The following is an 18106-nucleotide window of genomic DNA, read 5'->3' as shown; positions in this document are numbered from 1 at the left end:
CTGGGGCTCTCCCCTCTCTCTGCCAGCAAAAGCTTTAGGAACAATAACGCACTTGAAAATAACAACGAAAATGTCTGATGTTGGGTTAAGGATTTGTACAAGGAAAAAAATTTGGCTTTAAAATACAGAGTGCTGAAGGAATCAGTAAAAGGAGCATTAACTTTGTATAAGCTTTCAGGGCTCCACATTTTTTAATATATGCAGAAGAAATAAACCACGGGATGTGAAAGGGGCAACAGAAGTCAGACAAAGGATCTCAGCAGGGGCCACTGAACTTGGTCTATCTATACCCAGCATCAAATGGCCATGTGTACCTCTTTTTCCCGGTTAAAGGTTTCCGATAATAGCAGGAATTGGCTACACAAAACGTTAAATCTTATATTTTAAAGCAAAGCCATGGAACTGAATTGTAGGCTTGATACATTGCTTCTTGCTGCATTTCAAAGCCGGGACTTTCATCTCTTCCTGCTTGAAGTTTAATTGGGTCCCTGTTGCTGGTTTTCCATTCGTCTGTCCCCGGCATGCGGGGAAGTGAACCAAGCCCCGAGAGCAGAGAGCTTTTTATGTATGGAAGTGATCAGAAAGACACTGGCACCTATTAAAGCTTAGACCCAGCCCCGTATGACGGCACAGATCAAGTACAACAACCCTGTGTACTTCCATGTCTAAAGCTTTCCCGGCACCCTTGCAGAATAAAATAATCGTTGCATTTATTTAACAAAGCAAAACAAAACACGAGGCATCAAATAAGCGTGATGCTCCCAGCTGCTTGCCGCAAGCACTTCTGAACAAACGTTACTTGGCCATTCTCACCCTGCCCTCCCCACTGCCCTTCTTCAAAGGACTGTGTTACAAATCAAGACAAAACCGATTAATGCTTAATTCCAAATATTAGATCCCCCCTGTGGGAAGCAAGATAAAAACCTTCCCTTTAAACTAATGACTAAATGATCTCTTTGGGGATTAAAGGGATTTTATCGCCAGGACGATAAACGGTTTTCAGTGAAGCCGCCTGGTAATGTCGTATAAATCATAATTAAGGAGGAGGAGGAAGCAAGGGGGTGGGGAGGGGGCGAACCACACCAGTGCCTCCGCTTTGGGAGAGGTGGGGACGGACTTACCAGGAAGGAGCAGAGGAAGATGAACGACACGAAGTAGAAATAGGCAAAATCGCTGCCGCATTCGTTCTTGGTGAGGCCAGAGAGCGGGTCGCAGGCTCTGTTGCTGAGGCAGGACAGCATGATCTCGTGCCAGGCTTCCCCCGTGGCGCTCCTGGGGACGGGAGGGCAGAGGGTGAGCTTGGCCAGCCCCCCCAGACACCCTCCTCACGTCATCACTGCGCCCAGTTAACTACAGTAATCAAGAGAAAGGTTGTCTTCAGGTGGAGAGGCTGTATTTACATCAGGGATCTGAAGTGCTGACATAAAATAAAGAAGGAACGTCTCCGCCTGTCACAGGGGATGTAAAAAAACCCGAGCAGGCTCAGGTAGGCTGAGCTTCATTGGTTTTACGGAGAATAAAACCAGACTGATTTAAACACATCAAGTGCGAAGTGCCAGTGTGAGTAAACAGAGTTTAGATTGTTTCCTCTTCTGTCCTGGTGCTGGCTGCAAACACAAGGGAGACGAAGGGAAACAAAGCCGGGATTTTCCACTCCAATCTCTTACTTCTTTTATCAAGCAGATGCAGAAACACCAGGTTGGTCTGGTTGGTCACAGTGACTTGGGTCCTGTTTTCACGACAATCTCCTGGGTTTTCTTCATCGTTTCCCTCCTCCCCTATAATTTCTATTTCTACTACAGGGAGAAATATAGCCAAAAGGAAAAACTTCGCAGTCCCAGAGGGTCTGTCCTCAAAACAAATCATCCCCTGCACCGTAAACAGATGGATCAAGAAGGCAGGGGATCCCCACATTCCCTCACTCCGACTTCCTACATCACCTCAGATTTATCGTCATGTAATTTCTGCACCACACTCAGAGCTGCTTTTAGGGGCAGCCCCACGAACAGCACGACCTGTGCAGGGCTATTCACAGAGCTGTCTCACAGACCTTCCCCCCGCTCTGGAAAACTTGGTACTCAATGTAAACTCCAGGCTACTCTGAATTATACGGCAGATTCCATCCCCCCCAATGAGTCCAGAAGGCCCGTTCCCTTGTGCAGAACCTGCTCCCGCTGCCTCTGTCCTCTCCGTCCCCCCGCGGCTGCCGCCCGGGTCTGGAATGGGACCAGGAGGTCTGGGACACCAGACTGAATAATTATCCGGTTTTATTAAAACTCAGAGTTTTGAGTCGAGTGATTATTCTGAGCTAGAGAGGGCTAATTTCATTTCCGTCTGGCTTCACAGAAACCATGCAAAACAAATCCCAGGCAAGATATCCAGTTACAAGCGCTGCATAATCCGCAGAACCGAGCCTTGTGGGGCCAGAGCGGTTATTAATCGCTGGCTCTCCACACCACACGGCACACAGCTGGGTACATGAAATCTTCCCCAAGCTGCCCCGATTTGGAGCAGGGCCCGCATTTCATTTTTGCTGGGTCTGAAAACGAAAATTTGTCATTTCCATGCTTCCTTGTTATTTGAAAATTCTGTTTCCAGGCAGAGTGAACCCAGATGGAAACGCTTTCACTCTGAAGCAGGGGTGGTGCTGATGTATGAAATATTAACTTGTTCATAATGCAAAAATGACCAATTAAAGGAATTATTTCTTAAAAAAAAAAAAAAAGTAAACTTCACAACCGGAACCACATTGATCAGTTAAATTAGGGGGCTTCTATTTTACATTAAGCTTCTACCTGAGCTGACATGGGGTGTCACAGCACTGGGTGTCACTTTGTGGAGATGCTGGTGTGTTGAATCAGATCTGTCACACTCAGTGATACTTCACACCCCTAAATCTCAGTAGCTAAACTGGCACATGGGGAAAAAAGGACTTATTTATTGCTCACACGCAAGTCTTATCGTATTTTATTCTCTATTTACCTGAACAGAAGCATCAGGGCTTGGAGGAAGGTACGGAAGTTATTGTGCCGATTAATGGAGGTTTCATCATCTAGTGCGATGTTGCCAAACACCTGCACAGAAAACAGAAGGGATTCAGGCCAAATGCATCCTCACGTTGAATTTGTCAGTAAAGGCAGATCAAGTCGAGTCGGAAACAAAAAAAGGCAGCAAAATAATTTTTCCTGGTTCAAGGGATCTCAAAAGACAGAATAATTTCTGCGCTGAAGAGGGAGATAAAAACATGTTGTAGAGACCAAATGGAGAAAAGAATCAGTTAACGTGCTTCGTCTTCATGCAGACCCTTTCCAACACCACAGTTCAGCTCCATCCCAGGCCAAGAAAACTCTCATATTTATTTCAGAGAGGTGCGGGGTCTGAGCTGCTCCCTGCTCTCGGCCTCTTGCTGTGCTGTGCCCAGAAGGTTTGTCCCTGCCCGTGGGGACACAGCTGCCCACCGCTGTCCCTAGAGATGCTGTTCTGCCACTTTGCCTGCCCGTGTTCTCCCTTGGTACCCCCAGAAATATCTGTACGCTCAGGGCCACATTCGACACAAGGTCTGGCAATAAGGGTAGCAAAAATGGCATTTTTGCACTTCCGATTTACCTGACATGGGACTTTTGCCTTGTCCTAAGTCAGGTGTTGATCCTGCTGTGCAGGCAAGAACTCATTTGCACCCTGAACCAGCAGGAGAAAACCAGGCGACTTATTGTCAATATTAAAGCTAAAATTTTACCTGCATGCCAATAATGGCATAGATGAAGAAGAGCATCGCAATGAGGAGACACACATAAGGCAAGGCCTGTGGAAAAGGAGAATGCGGCATTAGCGACAGCAAATGCATGTCAGCTGGTAGCATTTAATTCCTGGTCAGCACTCCGCTTTGTGGTGTCTGCCCTTCAGATGAAGGAACTGGGAAGAGAATATGAACAATTCCGGCAGCTTTCAGGAGACAAACCCCTGGAGCCAGGTATTCATTGATCACAAAACAGCCTGGGCTTTCTATACGTCCTCGCAGGCAGATAAGCAGGGAAAGCACAATAAGAAGCTTTGCAGCAAGTGCTGGAGCTACTGGCAGGCACTGGCACTTTCTATGCATAATTGTACAAACATTAATTTTTAATGACCTTGCTGTAAATTTAGTATGAGAAAAAAATGTTCATCCAAGTTCCTGCTCTGAAACGGGCACAGACTGCAATTCCAGGAAGACAAAAAGATTCAGAGTTTTAGCAAGAAATCAGTGAAGGCTAAAATGTAATTATGACACCCAAGCTGGGAGTAATAACCACTTTCCAGTCAAGTTAAATGAATGGGTAATTAATGTCTCTTAATTAGTAAATAGCTGAAAAAAATGAGAAGTCTGTTTCTAGGGCTAGACTGGGCGATGCTCAGGGTGGGAGGGGGGTTATGCGGCCCATGGGGAGCCCAGGAGGAAACAAAGGGCAAAGGCTGATGTGGGTTCTGCTGGACGCCTTTGCGCAAGGGACAAGGACCGAGAGCTCAGGGGCAGGGGGAAGGTGACCAAGCAGCTCCTCGTGCAGCCCAGGAACGGTCCCGGCTCCGGTTCATGGGCAGCTCTCTGCACACAGACTTTGGAAAAGGTCGGGATTGTACTGAAAAGGGCTTCAGCCGAGCCCTTTTCTCAAGATCCTGCCAAAACTACCCAGTTCAAGGACACACTCCTGAGTGGGAACATCTTATACCCGCAGACCCCGTGTCTCAGCCTCCGGTAGAGGGTCTCCTGGCTGCAGGATTCCTCATGGATTACAAAGTGAGAGCAGCAGCAACAAGCCACCCTTAAGGAAAACTCCACCTAACAAATCCCAGACCTTCTCCATTAGCTGCTCGATGGTCGGGTGAAAGCACAACACAGAGGTTGGATGTCTGGTGTCTCCCAGAGGAATGTACAGTGGAATACACCACTCTCCCCATCCCCGTCCATGGAATCACAGCACGGATGCCTGCGGTTCTTCTCCACATCACTCGTGGAAACAAGCAATTTGCTGTGTACCCATCTCCACCCTCCAAAAAGGTTTTGCCTCTATAGTCTAAAAGGTCTAATAGAAATTTCCCCCTCAACCAACTCTGGTGCAGAGCAATAGCCATGTTCACACTCTGCTGAAACCAGTTCTCCCTCTCGGTTATCTCACAGCCAGCACGGGGCTGGCCAGTGCTCCCAGTCTGGCGTGGGCAGAGCCACCAGCATCTCACTCTGGCCGCAGGAGAGAAATGCCTTTTTTCATCTTAAAAACTCTTTTCCATTTCCAGAGAGAGCACACTACACCCCACAGTTTTATCACCTAAAATAACCTCTCTGCGTTGCTTTGACTCATGCCACGATGTGTTTCAAAGAGCAGCTAAAGCAAAGGAAACCAGGTGCTCTGCATCCCACTGCCCTCTGCGTCGTTAAATACCAATCGCCACCATAACGCCTTCCAGAAAGCACCATGCAAAATACCCTCATGTTGCACCAACCTGCAGACAAGCTCCCCTGAGCTCACAACAGCACCCAGGACATCAATCACCACCTGCAGACCTCAGAGCTCTGCCCACAAGACGAGACCCTGTGCGAAAGCAGAGGTGCCCAGGCTCCCTGAGCCACCCACCACGTGCTCGGGGATGTGACATCGTGCCAGCAAGTGGGAGACGAAGTTTGGTAGCTGCAGCTGTGAGCTAGTGAACAGATCCACCTTCAGATGCTCCCTGGCCTCCTTGTGCTTTGCTTTCCACATCACTTCTCTACTTATATTTCTCTGAAATTCCTGCAACAACTCAGGAGCCAGGGGCATCAAGTGCTTTTCTAGGAGATGGTCCATGTGTGACGGGACTGGGGATCTGCACCCTGCAGCTGCACAGACCATAAATACTGGTGTGCTAGAACTCAGTATCATTGCTACAAATCCTGATTTCAGATTAAACGACCTCTTCTTTGCAGAATGTATGCCCCAGAACCAGAGTTAAAACACAACAAGCTGTAGAAATGGGCTGCAAACCAAATGAGAACGGTTAAAAATAACCAGCTTTGGGGAATGCGGGCTCTTATTTAGATCTGGAAAGCAGGTAATTCAAAGCCAAGCACAGGTTGAGAACGGAGCTTCTGTAAGGCGGTTGTTTGAGCGTCCTGTAGTTCAGAAATGCCATATCCAGCTGCCGTGGCCAGTCACCCCTGCATCACAACGTACCAGCTGCCACGACATGCTGAGGCTTAATGGGAGGGAAAAGGAAACCACGCAAACAAGAGCCTCAGCTTCAGAACAAAAGCTCATTTTTGTAATCCTCTACATCATAAAAACACAGCCCTGTGTTATACAGCTTCACAACTTACATTACCAAAACGCAACAGTTTGGGTTTTGCCTCTGTCAGATTCTACCAAGACTGAAGCTTGGTGAAAGCAACTTAACCTTGCGCTCACTGCAGGCAAATAGGCATTAAGGCACTTAATTAGTCAGACTCCTGTTGCATTATGCTCATACCTGAGTCTCAAGACTCTGCCGTAGGGATTTTGTGGTAGCTTCAAGGGCAAACTGAGCATTGCACACTTGCCGCGAGTCTGCATCAGCAGCTGTCCGGCTTTCATCCTCATCTCCCAAAAATGCTCAGCACCTGCAGCATTCAGGGGATGCTCAGTGCAAACCAGTCAGCTCTTCTGCAGAATTCATATTCCTGTAATTGCTTTGTAGAGGTGCAGAAAGGCCGTTCCCCTGGCAAGGGGAAGCTCTTTGATACTCAACGGATGATGCTACAGACGTGCTAAGCGTTACCATCTCCCCACGTCTCTCCCCTGCCTCCCACCTGCCTAAAACTCACCTTAAAAGACTGCACGAAGGTCCAGAGCAAGATGCGGATAGTGTAACCCTGGCGAAGGAGCTTGATAAGTCTCGCTGCCCTGAAGAGCCGCAGGAAGCTGAGGTTGATGAAGTTGTCCTGCGGAAAGTAAAGGGTTTGTGTCCTTCAGCAATTAACGCGCTTGGAAACCACAGCCCGCAAAAAAGAAATTAAAATTACCAGCTTCACGATCTAAGCAGCAAATCGGCCACCAGAAAACCTTCCAAAAGAAACATTCGTCAGTGCAGATCACTCCACATGCAGCAAGTATGAGAAAATCCCTCTCCACAAGAGCCCTCCCCTCTGCTACTGGGTCAACGATAGAAAAGGAAAAGGGCCTTTCACGCTGTCCATGGAGGTCTGGTTTTCTTTGAGTAAGGCAGATTTTCTCCCTCTGAAGACTCAGGGAGAGGTAATGGTGCCGTATTATGATTTTGTAAAGAATAAGGTTGTTTTGAAGTCTTGGTCAGCTTGCTTTCTACGATGCATTGAACTTAAGCCAAGACAGTTGCAAGGGACTGTGTATGCAGCCTCTACCGTAACAAAGAACGGCATTGTCCAGTGAAGATTAAAACATCCTTGAAAGAATGAGGATGTTTTTCTAACCTGGAGGTTTTAAATGTTTATACACCATGAGACTGGACAGGCTTGTCAAGGAGAAATGGCACCAGCAAGACTGTTTGGAAGATGGATCAATGGCAGCAAATCGGTTGGGGAGGTTGAGCGTTCAACAGCAGGAGGGTGCCTTAGGAACCTGCTGGGTTTTTTAATTAGTATAAAATGTACCTTCACAGGTGGATCAAAGAACTGCTGGAGACAGATTCTGATTTCCATTTGTTTTGTGTGATTTTTCCCACCCCGCACCCCATTTTTTTCCTGCCTTCAGGGAAAAGAGGTTGCTTGCCCCAATGAGCTAATCTAGAGAGGGTTCTTTCCAAAACAAAACATGCAAAAGCCAGATCCCTCTTGCCCTCCTATTTTAAGGAGATCAAAAATATCCCCCCTTTCCGTACTGATTCCAATTCACTTATTTGTGAATCTCTGTTCACAGCCACTTATTTGACTGAGTTAGCTAATGAGAGACAGCATCCCACTTGAAACTATCAATCAGTGGAGTGGAAAACATAATCATAAGGAGCTCTCGTTGGCAAAGATGAGCAAAAATAGTCTTTCCCTCGTATTATTGTTTTACCAGAAGACACCCAGTCATATTGAAGTGACCCACGTTGCTTGCTCATTTAGCTACAGAGCTCACGCTGAATTTGGGGGGGGGCTTGTTGGATCTATTCATTTATTCAAGTGCCAGCTCAGTTTTGGGGCCATTAGCATCGCATTCCACCAATCCCATCAATGAGGTCAAGAAATCAGTCTCAGGCATGCACTCGGTTTCTCTCACGTTAAAAACGCAAGCAGCTCAGAGTTAGGCACAGACCATATATCAGACTCAATCCTCAAATAAAGAGAAAAGAGAAAAGCACAGGTATGTTCAATGAAAGAGCAGACAACACTGAGCTCATTCAAGTCAGCAACAGAAAGCAGCTCTGGCAGGCAAAACACAAGCGAGGATTCCCCTGGGTTGCTCAAGGTCAGTAAAACAGGCGCTAAAAATTCAACGTTTGTCTCTTAGCATCAGCTTCTGTGTTATTTTTCACATCGCTTACATTCCCTTCACCGGCTGAACTCACCTTAGCAGGTAAGGGCCATCAGAGTGGTTCCAAAGAATGTTTATCAATATGATGATAGGTGCTTTATAAATATATATATATAAAAATATATGAATATATATATATAAGACCTGCAGGGCAGAGCTGGACCGTGGCTGGATAACGGGTCCATCAGCAACCTTGGTCCTTGCAACCCCCGCGCTGTGCAGGCTGCTGCATCTCCACAGGGTTCGGCGCAGGGCAGAGGTTTAACCCAGAGCCCGTTTGAATCTACGGAAAGCTTCCCCACCAGCGGGAACTGGATCGGACCTAATGCATAATGTTCATGGCACTTGGGCATCAGGCCTGCAAGTCTGACAAGTTATCACGTTCAGAGCAAGGCTCAAGTCAGGTCTTTCCCATGCACAAGCCTAAGGATCATCCAAGGAGCAGATGCAGAGGCAGGGTCCATCTCTCCGTGTGTGAAACCACCTTACCTCCCTCTTTCCACCTTACTGTAGTTCAACAGCAACATTGTTTTGCTCAGACTTTGCTATAATCTCTTAATCACAGCTGACATTATGCTAAACGGCTGCTTTGGTCTGGGCTGACTGCAAGGTCACGCTGAGCACAGGCTAACCCTGCGCTACATGAGGCTCTATACAAGGTCTGTATGAATGCAGCATGAAGCAGGGGCTCGAAACTGTGTAGTTGTATATATAACCCCCCCACTCCCTGGGATGTGGAGGGACAAACAGCCCATAACCTTTTCTTTTTTTGCCTCCCAGCCCCAAATCCTCCATTTGACTCATGCATTGCCATTTCCTAAAGCGCAGCGAAAGCCTCAGCTCCGCGGGGAATCACTCGCAACCCAGGAAAATCCCCCGTCACCCGCATCCCCAGACTGTTCGAAGGATGGTTCTCCGCGCTGTTCGTAGGGAGGCAACGTTACACACGCTCGTGAGGGATGGAAGGCCTTGGCGTGTGTAACCCTCAGCACACCGCGTAGAAAACCTGTCCTTCAACACCTCCACCGTCCAGGCAGGAATTGGGACTGCATGCAGTTAAAAGGGAAACTCCACATTGCGATATTTCTTGTGTATAACAGTGTTTTGCACCAACTCTCCCACCCACTTCGCCACCTTAGCAAGGTCTTTCATTCCAGGCTGTTGTTCGCTTTTCTGTTGCACAGATGCTAATGGCTGACCGGTGCTCACCGGAGCTTTATGATCTTATGATCCACCCGAGGACTAGAAAATATGTTGGAAAAAAATGTTTCCCCCTGGCCTGTCACTATTTTCCTAAAAGAGTGGGCTCTGGTACCCTGGGGGTCTGTGCACATCCAGGCACAGCCACCGCTTCCCACGACAGGAGCGTGACCAAAGCTCAGCCGAGCGGATGCATCCCTGGAGCAAACTGCAAAGCCGGAGAGAAACGGAGAGCAGACGTCACGGATAAGCAACTGGCACTGATTCTTGTCCTGCCACGTGCAGCCTGCTCTTTTACTCTTTCTTAGGGTGTTTTCCATACTGAAAAATAGAAAAGCCATGAAAAATAGGGTGTGCAGCCATCGCCTGCATCTGTTCCTCCAGCATCTTCAGCAGCAGAGTGGTTTCCTCCCCAACATAGTCCACAGGGATGCAGAACGAGCTCTGTTCTATACACCAGTGACGAAAAAACCAAACAGTTTGTGGATTTAGTGGTTTGGATTTTTAAATCCACAGTGGGAATATGAGGTTTTTATGTCATGGCTGGACGTGCTCTGCAGGATTTAGTGAAGGAGCATTATGTTATGCTGCCACAAAGCAAAAAAATTGGCAGAAGTTGAGCTGCTCACCCGTTTCTTCCTGCAGCCCGGTTGCAGAACGTAACAAACCCCTAGACTTGAAACTTCAGATTTCTGTCCTCGAAATGAAGGTCTCACCCAAAATTACAAAGAGCCGTGGGCAGAGGAATCTGACCAAGCCAAGAATGGGATCACTCAGGCAGCTTTGGCAGATTTCTTCATCTGGCATCAACAAGGATTGACCTGTTCTGCTAAGGAGCTGCCACTGAGGGAAGGATTGTGTTCCCATTTAAATGTCCACGGCACTGCCAGTACTGAAGAAGAATTCCTGCATCTTGCACAGGGTCTTCGCTTCCTCTGAAGCCCCAGGAAAACCCTTGATGATTTTAAGAGGTTGAAGATTTTTACCACACTTGACTGAGTCCTGAGGACTCTGCCATTACACAATATCATATCACGTCCTTTCATCCTGAGCCAGGAACACTGGAAATATGATTCTTTGTGCGTGATGCCCAGATCTCTCCTTGTCCCCTATTACCTTTCAGCTTTGGTGCTTCTGCTGCAGTCACTGTCGGCTCCTGCCGCCTGCAGCTCCCGAGGACGACTTGGTGCTCCAGAGATCTGGCTTGGATGCCGAGTGATAGAAGGAGCCTGGATTTGGACACATGACGACAGAGTCTGCAATCCGAACAAACTGCAGGATGAGCATTTGAATCTTTAACCTGCAACACGGACAGCACCAAGGCCCAAATTTGGCCAAACGGAGAGAAGCTCATTTTTTTCCAGTATACTTGCATGTGTGCAGCTGATGCCAGAGCACTTATTTGTGCTGCCTGGGCCAAGGGGGCAGAAGGTGAAGTCTCCAAAAACATCCCGTGATGACACCTCCCAAGACATCCCGTGATGATCCTAACAGCTCCCGCACATCTGTAACTCTGCCAGCAGCGCACAGACGATTCCCTTCTCAGATTGCACTGGGCAAACCTGTTAAGTCATACATTGCCATTTTCTTCTTTGCTGCTTCCTAGCAGAAAATTCCCTCCCGTGGCCCTCTGTGAAGCACACACGGAGCTTATTTGCGGTCTGCCATGAAGATTTGCTCTGATTTGTTTCTTGACAGCAACTGTGCAACAGAAAGTCCAGATGTTAATGCAGCTCCAAGAGCTGTTGTCAGGTGGCCAAGCAAGTATTTTTTATAAGCTTATCATCTCATTTGTGTTATTAACCATAGCCAAGAATGGAAGAATATATATATTTTTAGACTGTATTTTTCTTTATTCATCCTCTTTTGCTTAATTTATGATTTTCAAAGGCAGGGGCCGGTATTTCCAAAGGTGTCTTTGGAATCAAGCACTAAATTCCCAGTGGGATCTGGTTCCCAGTATTTTTCACCCCTGTTCATAACACGGCTTATGCATTTTACTTGAGATGTTTGCTTTTTTATCCAGGGACTATGTGTCCACTGTGGTGGCAAAATGCTTCTATGTGGTGGTATCACAAAGAGTTTTTGAAGCTGAATAAAAATCACTCTTTCCTATGAATTCTTTTTTGATTTGAGGGAAGCAAGTCTGTAATCACTTTAATTTTTTTTTTTTGCCTTACAATACAGTGCAACGCATGGGCTTAGAACACCTGTAAGGCTGTTCTCTTAAATGTATGGCTTCCCTTTGCAGAAAGCTCAACACATCTAATCATAAAAGAAAACCAATTTCTAAGAACCAAATTTGGTAGCACCACTTACAAAACGAAGGGTTTCCCAGCAAGCTCTACTCCAGGTCATCCAGACGGATTCTTCCCTCCTATTCTCATTCAATTTTCCACCAAAATAAAGCAAGTGTCAGTCTCCCCTTTATCATTGTCGGGTGTAACAAACAGCGGAGAACAGGCTATTGGTAACTGCATTTGCCTCACGTCACCAATTAGCCAAGGGGAAGAAGATGCAGAACAGAAGCCAGTTTTGAGGCACGCTGCAGTGAGGCTTTTTCACCAGTGCAATCGGAAATCTCATCAAAACGAATTAAATTAAAGAAAAACGAGAGAAAATAAAAGCAGAGAATTTAAATAATTGTTTAAATTCAATGAAACCAACCGTGTCCTATATGTGATGTTTTCATGGATGGATATTTGCAAGATTATTTACAAATTTTTTTTTTTTTTTGAGCAGCAGGTGCACAACATACAGACGGAGACATGGTTTTCGCATTGTATGTTGATTGGATGGCGTGATTCAGCAGGTAGATAAGGAAAATAAAGAACAAAACAGGAAACAAAAGAGAAAATGAGTAATCAGGACAAGCAAAAAAGGAAACTCTGAAAATTTCACTGGAAAAAAACTTCTGGGCTTTTGGGAGTGTTATTTTATGATAATTCTATAACTTAAAAATGCTTCAAATCAAAACAGATTCTGAGATCCTAAAGGTAACACAGACAGTGCAGTAGTTATTTGCATTTCATTTTGTAATGCAAATTGGGAGACAATTCACAAACACTTCTCAGTATGGTTTTTTTTATATTTCCAGGCATAGAAATACATGTCAGTTTGTCATACACCCATTCGGCCTCCTCAGGCCGGCTGTGTCCACCAGGACAGCTTGTCCTTAATGCCACCTGTTTTACCGTTTTACTTCCATTGCTGGGAGGGTAAAAAACTGACATACGTGTTTTTTGCCTAAGGAAATAAAAAAATATATATATTCCACTGCATTCACAAAGGAAATTACATATGACGTGACTACAAAATTAAAATAAAGCAATTAACCAACACATTTCTTTTCCTTTTATCTTTACTTTCCAAGTGGGTTAAAAATACCAATGCAGCAAGGCTGGTGGAAGCCGAGACTCTCAAGATGAGACCGCCCAGGTGAGCAGGTTTATTTACCTTGGAGAACATTTACAGCTGGAAGACACTCATGGAGAAAACTATTTGCAAGCCTGATCTCAAAGTCATACCCAAGAGCATCCCCCCTCCGCAAGGAGCTGGGGGCTTCACGGGTGGCTGTTGCGGGGACAGACGAGGAATGACAGTCACGGTCAGCTTGTGGCTGTCACCTGGGCTTCTCAGCCTGAGAAACCCACCTGTGGGAACTGCATATTATTATTATTATGAGTAATCACAGGGCTGGATGCCTAGGGAAGGACTAACGGGCACTGCCACCCAAGTGTCCCCACAACTGCCCATCGGCCAAGGAGAGTCTGGGGCTGGGGAAGGCAAATGGAGAAGAGGACGTCCTCCATTGGGGACACAGCTCTGGGTGGTGACGAGTAAAAACCTGCTCTCTTTGGTAATTCTCAGCTCCGTACCAAGCTGCTGCACCCCGGTCGTGCACCGAGCCAGAAAGCTGAAATGGGGTTAAGTGAGTATCAGCTACGGCGTTTTGTGCAGAATGGATGTTCATCCAGCACAGGCTGGGGAGAGATCAGAGAGGAGCTGTATGAAAGAAGGTTTGAAAAAACAAGTCTAACAAGAAGGTAGGGGGTACATCTGGGCACTCTCTATGGGAGACAGCACACGGGGAAGATTTAAAGAGAGCAGAGCTCAAATCATAGAAGCATAGATCATAGAATGGTTTGGGTTGGAAGGGACCTTAAAGATCATCTAGCTCCAAACCCCTGCCATGAGCAGGGGCACCATCCATCACGTCAGGTTGCCCAAAGCCCCGTCCAAACTGAACTTGAACACTTCCAGGGATGGGACATCCACAGCTTCTCTGGGCAGCCTGTGCCGGTGCCTCCCCACTCTCATGGGTGACCCTTGAAACAGGTCTCTGGGCTGAGACACAGGGCAAGGCCTGGAGCGGTGCTGGGGGACACTTGGCTTTTACATTAAAGGTGTGTTTGTGAGCAGCTTTGTGTTGGACACACTGCTGGGGAAGCTGTTAAACTCCATCAGAAAGTCCTCTCTAAGGTTTGACTTAATGGAATCTAGTTACTGATAAACCAAAAGCCTCTCAATTACCATCTGGGAGGATAATGGAAAGGTGTATAGCTCAACCTTATTGGAGTTTACTGACTGTTTTTAGAGCTAATTCATACTCCTCTTCAAAGGCATCCCCAAATTGCTGCTGTCTTTGATGCTGGAAACCGTAGAAATTAGTGCAGAGTGGAAGGGCGATGCTGTGACTCCCAGCATCCTCGAGGTTACTGCATCAGTGCCTCCCGAGGGTGTTTGGGAGCACATTTACTTTCCAGCCCAAAGACCAGGAGAGAGGTGGGGACCCTCTGCCTACACACAGACCCTCCTGCCCCTAACAGCTGCCGCTTCCAAAAACCTGCTGATATGCACATCCAGCCCCGGACATGCTGCTGTCTCAGGGAACGGGCAACAGCGCTGGCTGCTCTCTGCCTGCAAAACAGCTGTTCAAAGGAGGCTGTGAATAAGCTTAGTGTTGTGAAGGAGAAGACACGAGCCTTGGAGAGACCACAGGCTCCCCTACCACACGGGAATTGGCCGTTCTGCTTCCTCGTGGTAAAAGTGGCTGAAGAAGGGGGGCAAGAGAAGCGTCAGGCTCTGTTTGTGGCTGACTTGCAAAGGTTTTCACAAATTTTCCAACCAAGGCAAAGGTTTGGGTGCCTGAGTCTGGCAAGAAAGCGTGTCCCACAGCAGATGGAGCGGAGGCATCCAGCACCTGCCCGCAGTGCAATCAATCTCTTAAGCACCCAGAGAAGTGGTAGTCAGACCTTGTGTTTGATCTGAGTGACTTTACCCTTGCTGTAAGACACACATTAAAAACTAAAGGTAATCCAAAGTCTACAAGATAGGATTCACCAACTGTTAAATGGATATCATTCTTACTTTTGTTTTTCTGTGCTTTTTTTGTACCAAGGAGGTTAAGTAATAAAGTATTTTGTTAGAAACAGCAATATGGTCTTCACCACCAGCTCAATGTCCTGTAAAGAAGTTCGGAGGGCACAGTTCTTAGCACACGTAAAACAAATCTATAAGCAAATCCCAGGGACTGAGGAAAAACAAAAATTATGGTAAAGTTCAAATTCATCACATACAGACAAAGCATCATCAGCTAAAACATGCATTGGGAGAAGAGAGGAACACTTTATGAATTGGATAATAGCAGGCTGTCAAGGTTTGAGTCAGACATTTGCTGCCCTTATGGAAAAAGCCTGTACAATTTAATGGCAAGTTTGTACACTTCATGTAATCTACAGGACTCATCAGCAGGGAGAGAGCAGTCCTTCCAAAGTTCTTCGTTTGTTTGTTGTAATAATAGCCCTGCAAAGCTTTTGTGCACCTAGCAGAAAAGCACCGTGTTCACCCAACCCGGACCGCACAGGCTGATGAGTTTCTGGCCATTTCTAGGTTTCCATCATCTCTCCCCTTCACTCTGCCCCGTGCCCAATCTTGGTTGGGAGCCCCACGGCACAGACCTGTGTGTGTGACCTGCAAAGCACCTCACACTACAAAACACCGGTCTATGACAGAACCCTTTTGAACTTTTCCCTCTATTAAATATAACAGGATTTTTCCATTAACAGGCAAAACCAGCTCGGGGTTAGAGTCTTTTGCTGAATGAGAAAGAGAGACTGTTTCCTGGCAGAGTCACTCACACCGTCGTTCTCATCACAGCTCTTTGCAGGACAGTTTTTGGGGCAGACAGCCCTGCTCATCTCCATGGAAAGAGCAGGAGATGGAACCAGGCTGTCAGGTCACCCCAGACATCATCACATGAGTCCCAGAGGCAGCTCTAGGGAATAAGGCTGGTAGAAAGAAGATGTAACATCTTGACAGGATACAACTTTATCAGTAAATGAAGGAAATTGAGTAAACTGTACTTACCGCGATCTCTGTTACTAAAATATCAGTAATACTTCCCAACACTGTTACAAAATCAAAGACATTCCAGGCATCTCGGAAATAATTCTGTCAAATGAAAACACAAGGGGGATAGAGGTATTATGGGGTTATTTTCTTTTTGCAAGACAGGTTCTTTTTGTTTGCTTCTTTTTAAATGCATGTCATGAAATATAAGCATTTAATGTAGAGAGAAAACAGCTGAAAGTGAACAAGGAGGGCACATACCAGCACACCAAAGGCAATGATCTTCAGCACACACTCCATTGAGAACATGGATGTGAACACAATATTCAGGCATTTCAACATTTCTTCATACGCTTCTGGAGCATCATAGAACTAAACCAGGATGGAAGAAAGGCTGTTACTGGAAGATCACTTACAGAATAAAACCTTCCCAGCTGACTTGCCTGACTGCAAGACTCCCGCCCACTTTAGTCCAGATTTGGTGCTCACTTTAAGCAAGACTTGGGGTTACACCACAGTTATTCATGCCACTCCAGAAGTGCACCATTGCCTACATGCTGTCTTAATGGTGCTGCTGGGATAACCCCAGGATGGGGAGAATTGCTGGGATACATCTCCCTGTGCAAGCACAACATGCACCAGGCGGGAGGAAAGACATTTTTGAAACCTGTGTTTCATACCCATAGACCCTAAAAACATGGTGACCACTTGACTATGAAGATACTCGAGGCTGGAGTCAGGAGGGGAGATCATCCACAATAAGCAGCCACCTGCGTCTCCTTCTCCTAAACACTGTGTATCATGTCCCAGCAGCTTGACACTGCCACAAATGTGAGTAATTCCCTTGGGATGGCTGGATTTTGAGCATCCCCAAGAAGTGACCCTGCTCTTTGGCAGGAATCCCAGGTCGAGCCAGGAGCTCCAGACCTGCAAAGCCCAGTTCCCATCCCACTGGCCACACACTGAACAGGCTGAGAGCCAAACCAGCCTTGTGCAGGGGAATTCCATTTACAGTATCTCACCACACAGAATTATAGAACAGTTTGGTTGAAGGGCCCTCCCCAGCTCCCCCAGTGCCCCCCTGCCATGAGCAGGGACATCTGCACCAGCTCAGGTTGCTCAGAGCCCCGTCCAGCCTGGCCTGGGATGTCTCCAGGGATGGTTCAGCCACCACCTCTCTGGGAACCTGGGCCAGGCTCTCACCACCCTCAGTGTAAAAACCACAACTCACTGTAAAAATCACAACTAAACCACCTCCCTTTGGAGACCAAAGGAATCCCACAAGGCGTCTTAAAAACATCAGGCAGATGAGAAGAGGCAAGTGTACAAAGTGTTTCCAGCAGACACCACATTCACTAGCCCAAAATTGCAAAGATTCAGTAACATCCCACTAACCTTCATCATTAGGACAATGGTATTGAGTGCAATCATGACCATGATAAAATACTCAAAGGGAGGGGACACCACGAATTTCCACATCTTGTACTGAAAAGATTGCTTGTTCTGAGGCATGTAGCGGGTCAGCGGCTTGGCACTTATGGCGAAGTCTATGCAGGCCCTCTACAAAACAAAAATGGGATGAAAAGAACACAAAAAAAGGGCTGGCAGTCTCTACCACGCAGGACATCGTTGGGAGAACAAGCGAAGAATTGGTAGTGGAGGATGGTTTTTTAAGAGTTTCTCACACACGATGCGAGCACTGACTCCCCCTGTAAAATGCAGCATAGGATCCCCGAATTATAATCACTTTTGGGCATTCACTGAAATTTTAAACCCTGCAACACCCCTATGGCCCCTGTAATCCTAGGAGACAGCCTTCCATCCCAGCCCCATTCCTTCCCACGTAGGGAGAATCCACACTCGGAAAACTCTCTGCCAATTCCTCCTGCTACGTAATTGTAGAAACTGGAGGACTGGTAAAGATGTTATCTACGTTTAAAATAAAGTATTGTGAAACCCAGGTATGCTCTCACACACAGCCAAACTTGTCCAGCTAATAACATTTCATAAAATGTGAACTGAACTCAACCAACAAATTATCCAATAAATATCACTAGGTGAACTCTCAAAGACTCCTT

At 46.7% G+C, this 18106-nt stretch overlaps 1 protein-coding gene across 1 annotated transcript in view; it reads right to left on the bottom strand.

The window, feature by feature from the left end:
- Positions 1-18106, bottom strand: part of CACNA1B (calcium voltage-gated channel subunit alpha1 B) — a 284101-nt gene that overhangs the window by 33415 nt on the left and 232580 nt on the right. Inside the window, exons 30-37 of the mRNA XM_065648624.1 lie at positions 17424-17588; positions 16290-16400; positions 16047-16130; positions 12345-12350; positions 6809-6925; positions 3737-3802; positions 2983-3074; positions 1122-1272 (exon numbers count right to left, since the gene is read on the bottom strand). Coding sequence (XP_065504696.1) covers positions 1122-1272; positions 2983-3074; positions 3737-3802; positions 6809-6925; positions 12345-12350; positions 16047-16130; positions 16290-16400; positions 17424-17588 — 792 coding nt within the window. The remainder of the gene's footprint in view (positions 1-1121; positions 1273-2982; positions 3075-3736; positions 3803-6808; positions 6926-12344; positions 12351-16046; positions 16131-16289; positions 16401-17423; positions 17589-18106) is intronic.

The sequence above is a fragment of the Caloenas nicobarica genome, chromosome 19, assembly GCF_036013445.1.
Source record: "Caloenas nicobarica isolate bCalNic1 chromosome 19, bCalNic1.hap1, whole genome shotgun sequence".
Lineage (NCBI taxonomy): Eukaryota > Metazoa > Chordata > Aves > Columbiformes > Columbidae > Caloenas > Caloenas nicobarica.
Note: the sequence above shows the minus strand (reverse complement) of the source record. Positions and strands in the feature narration are given on the sequence as shown.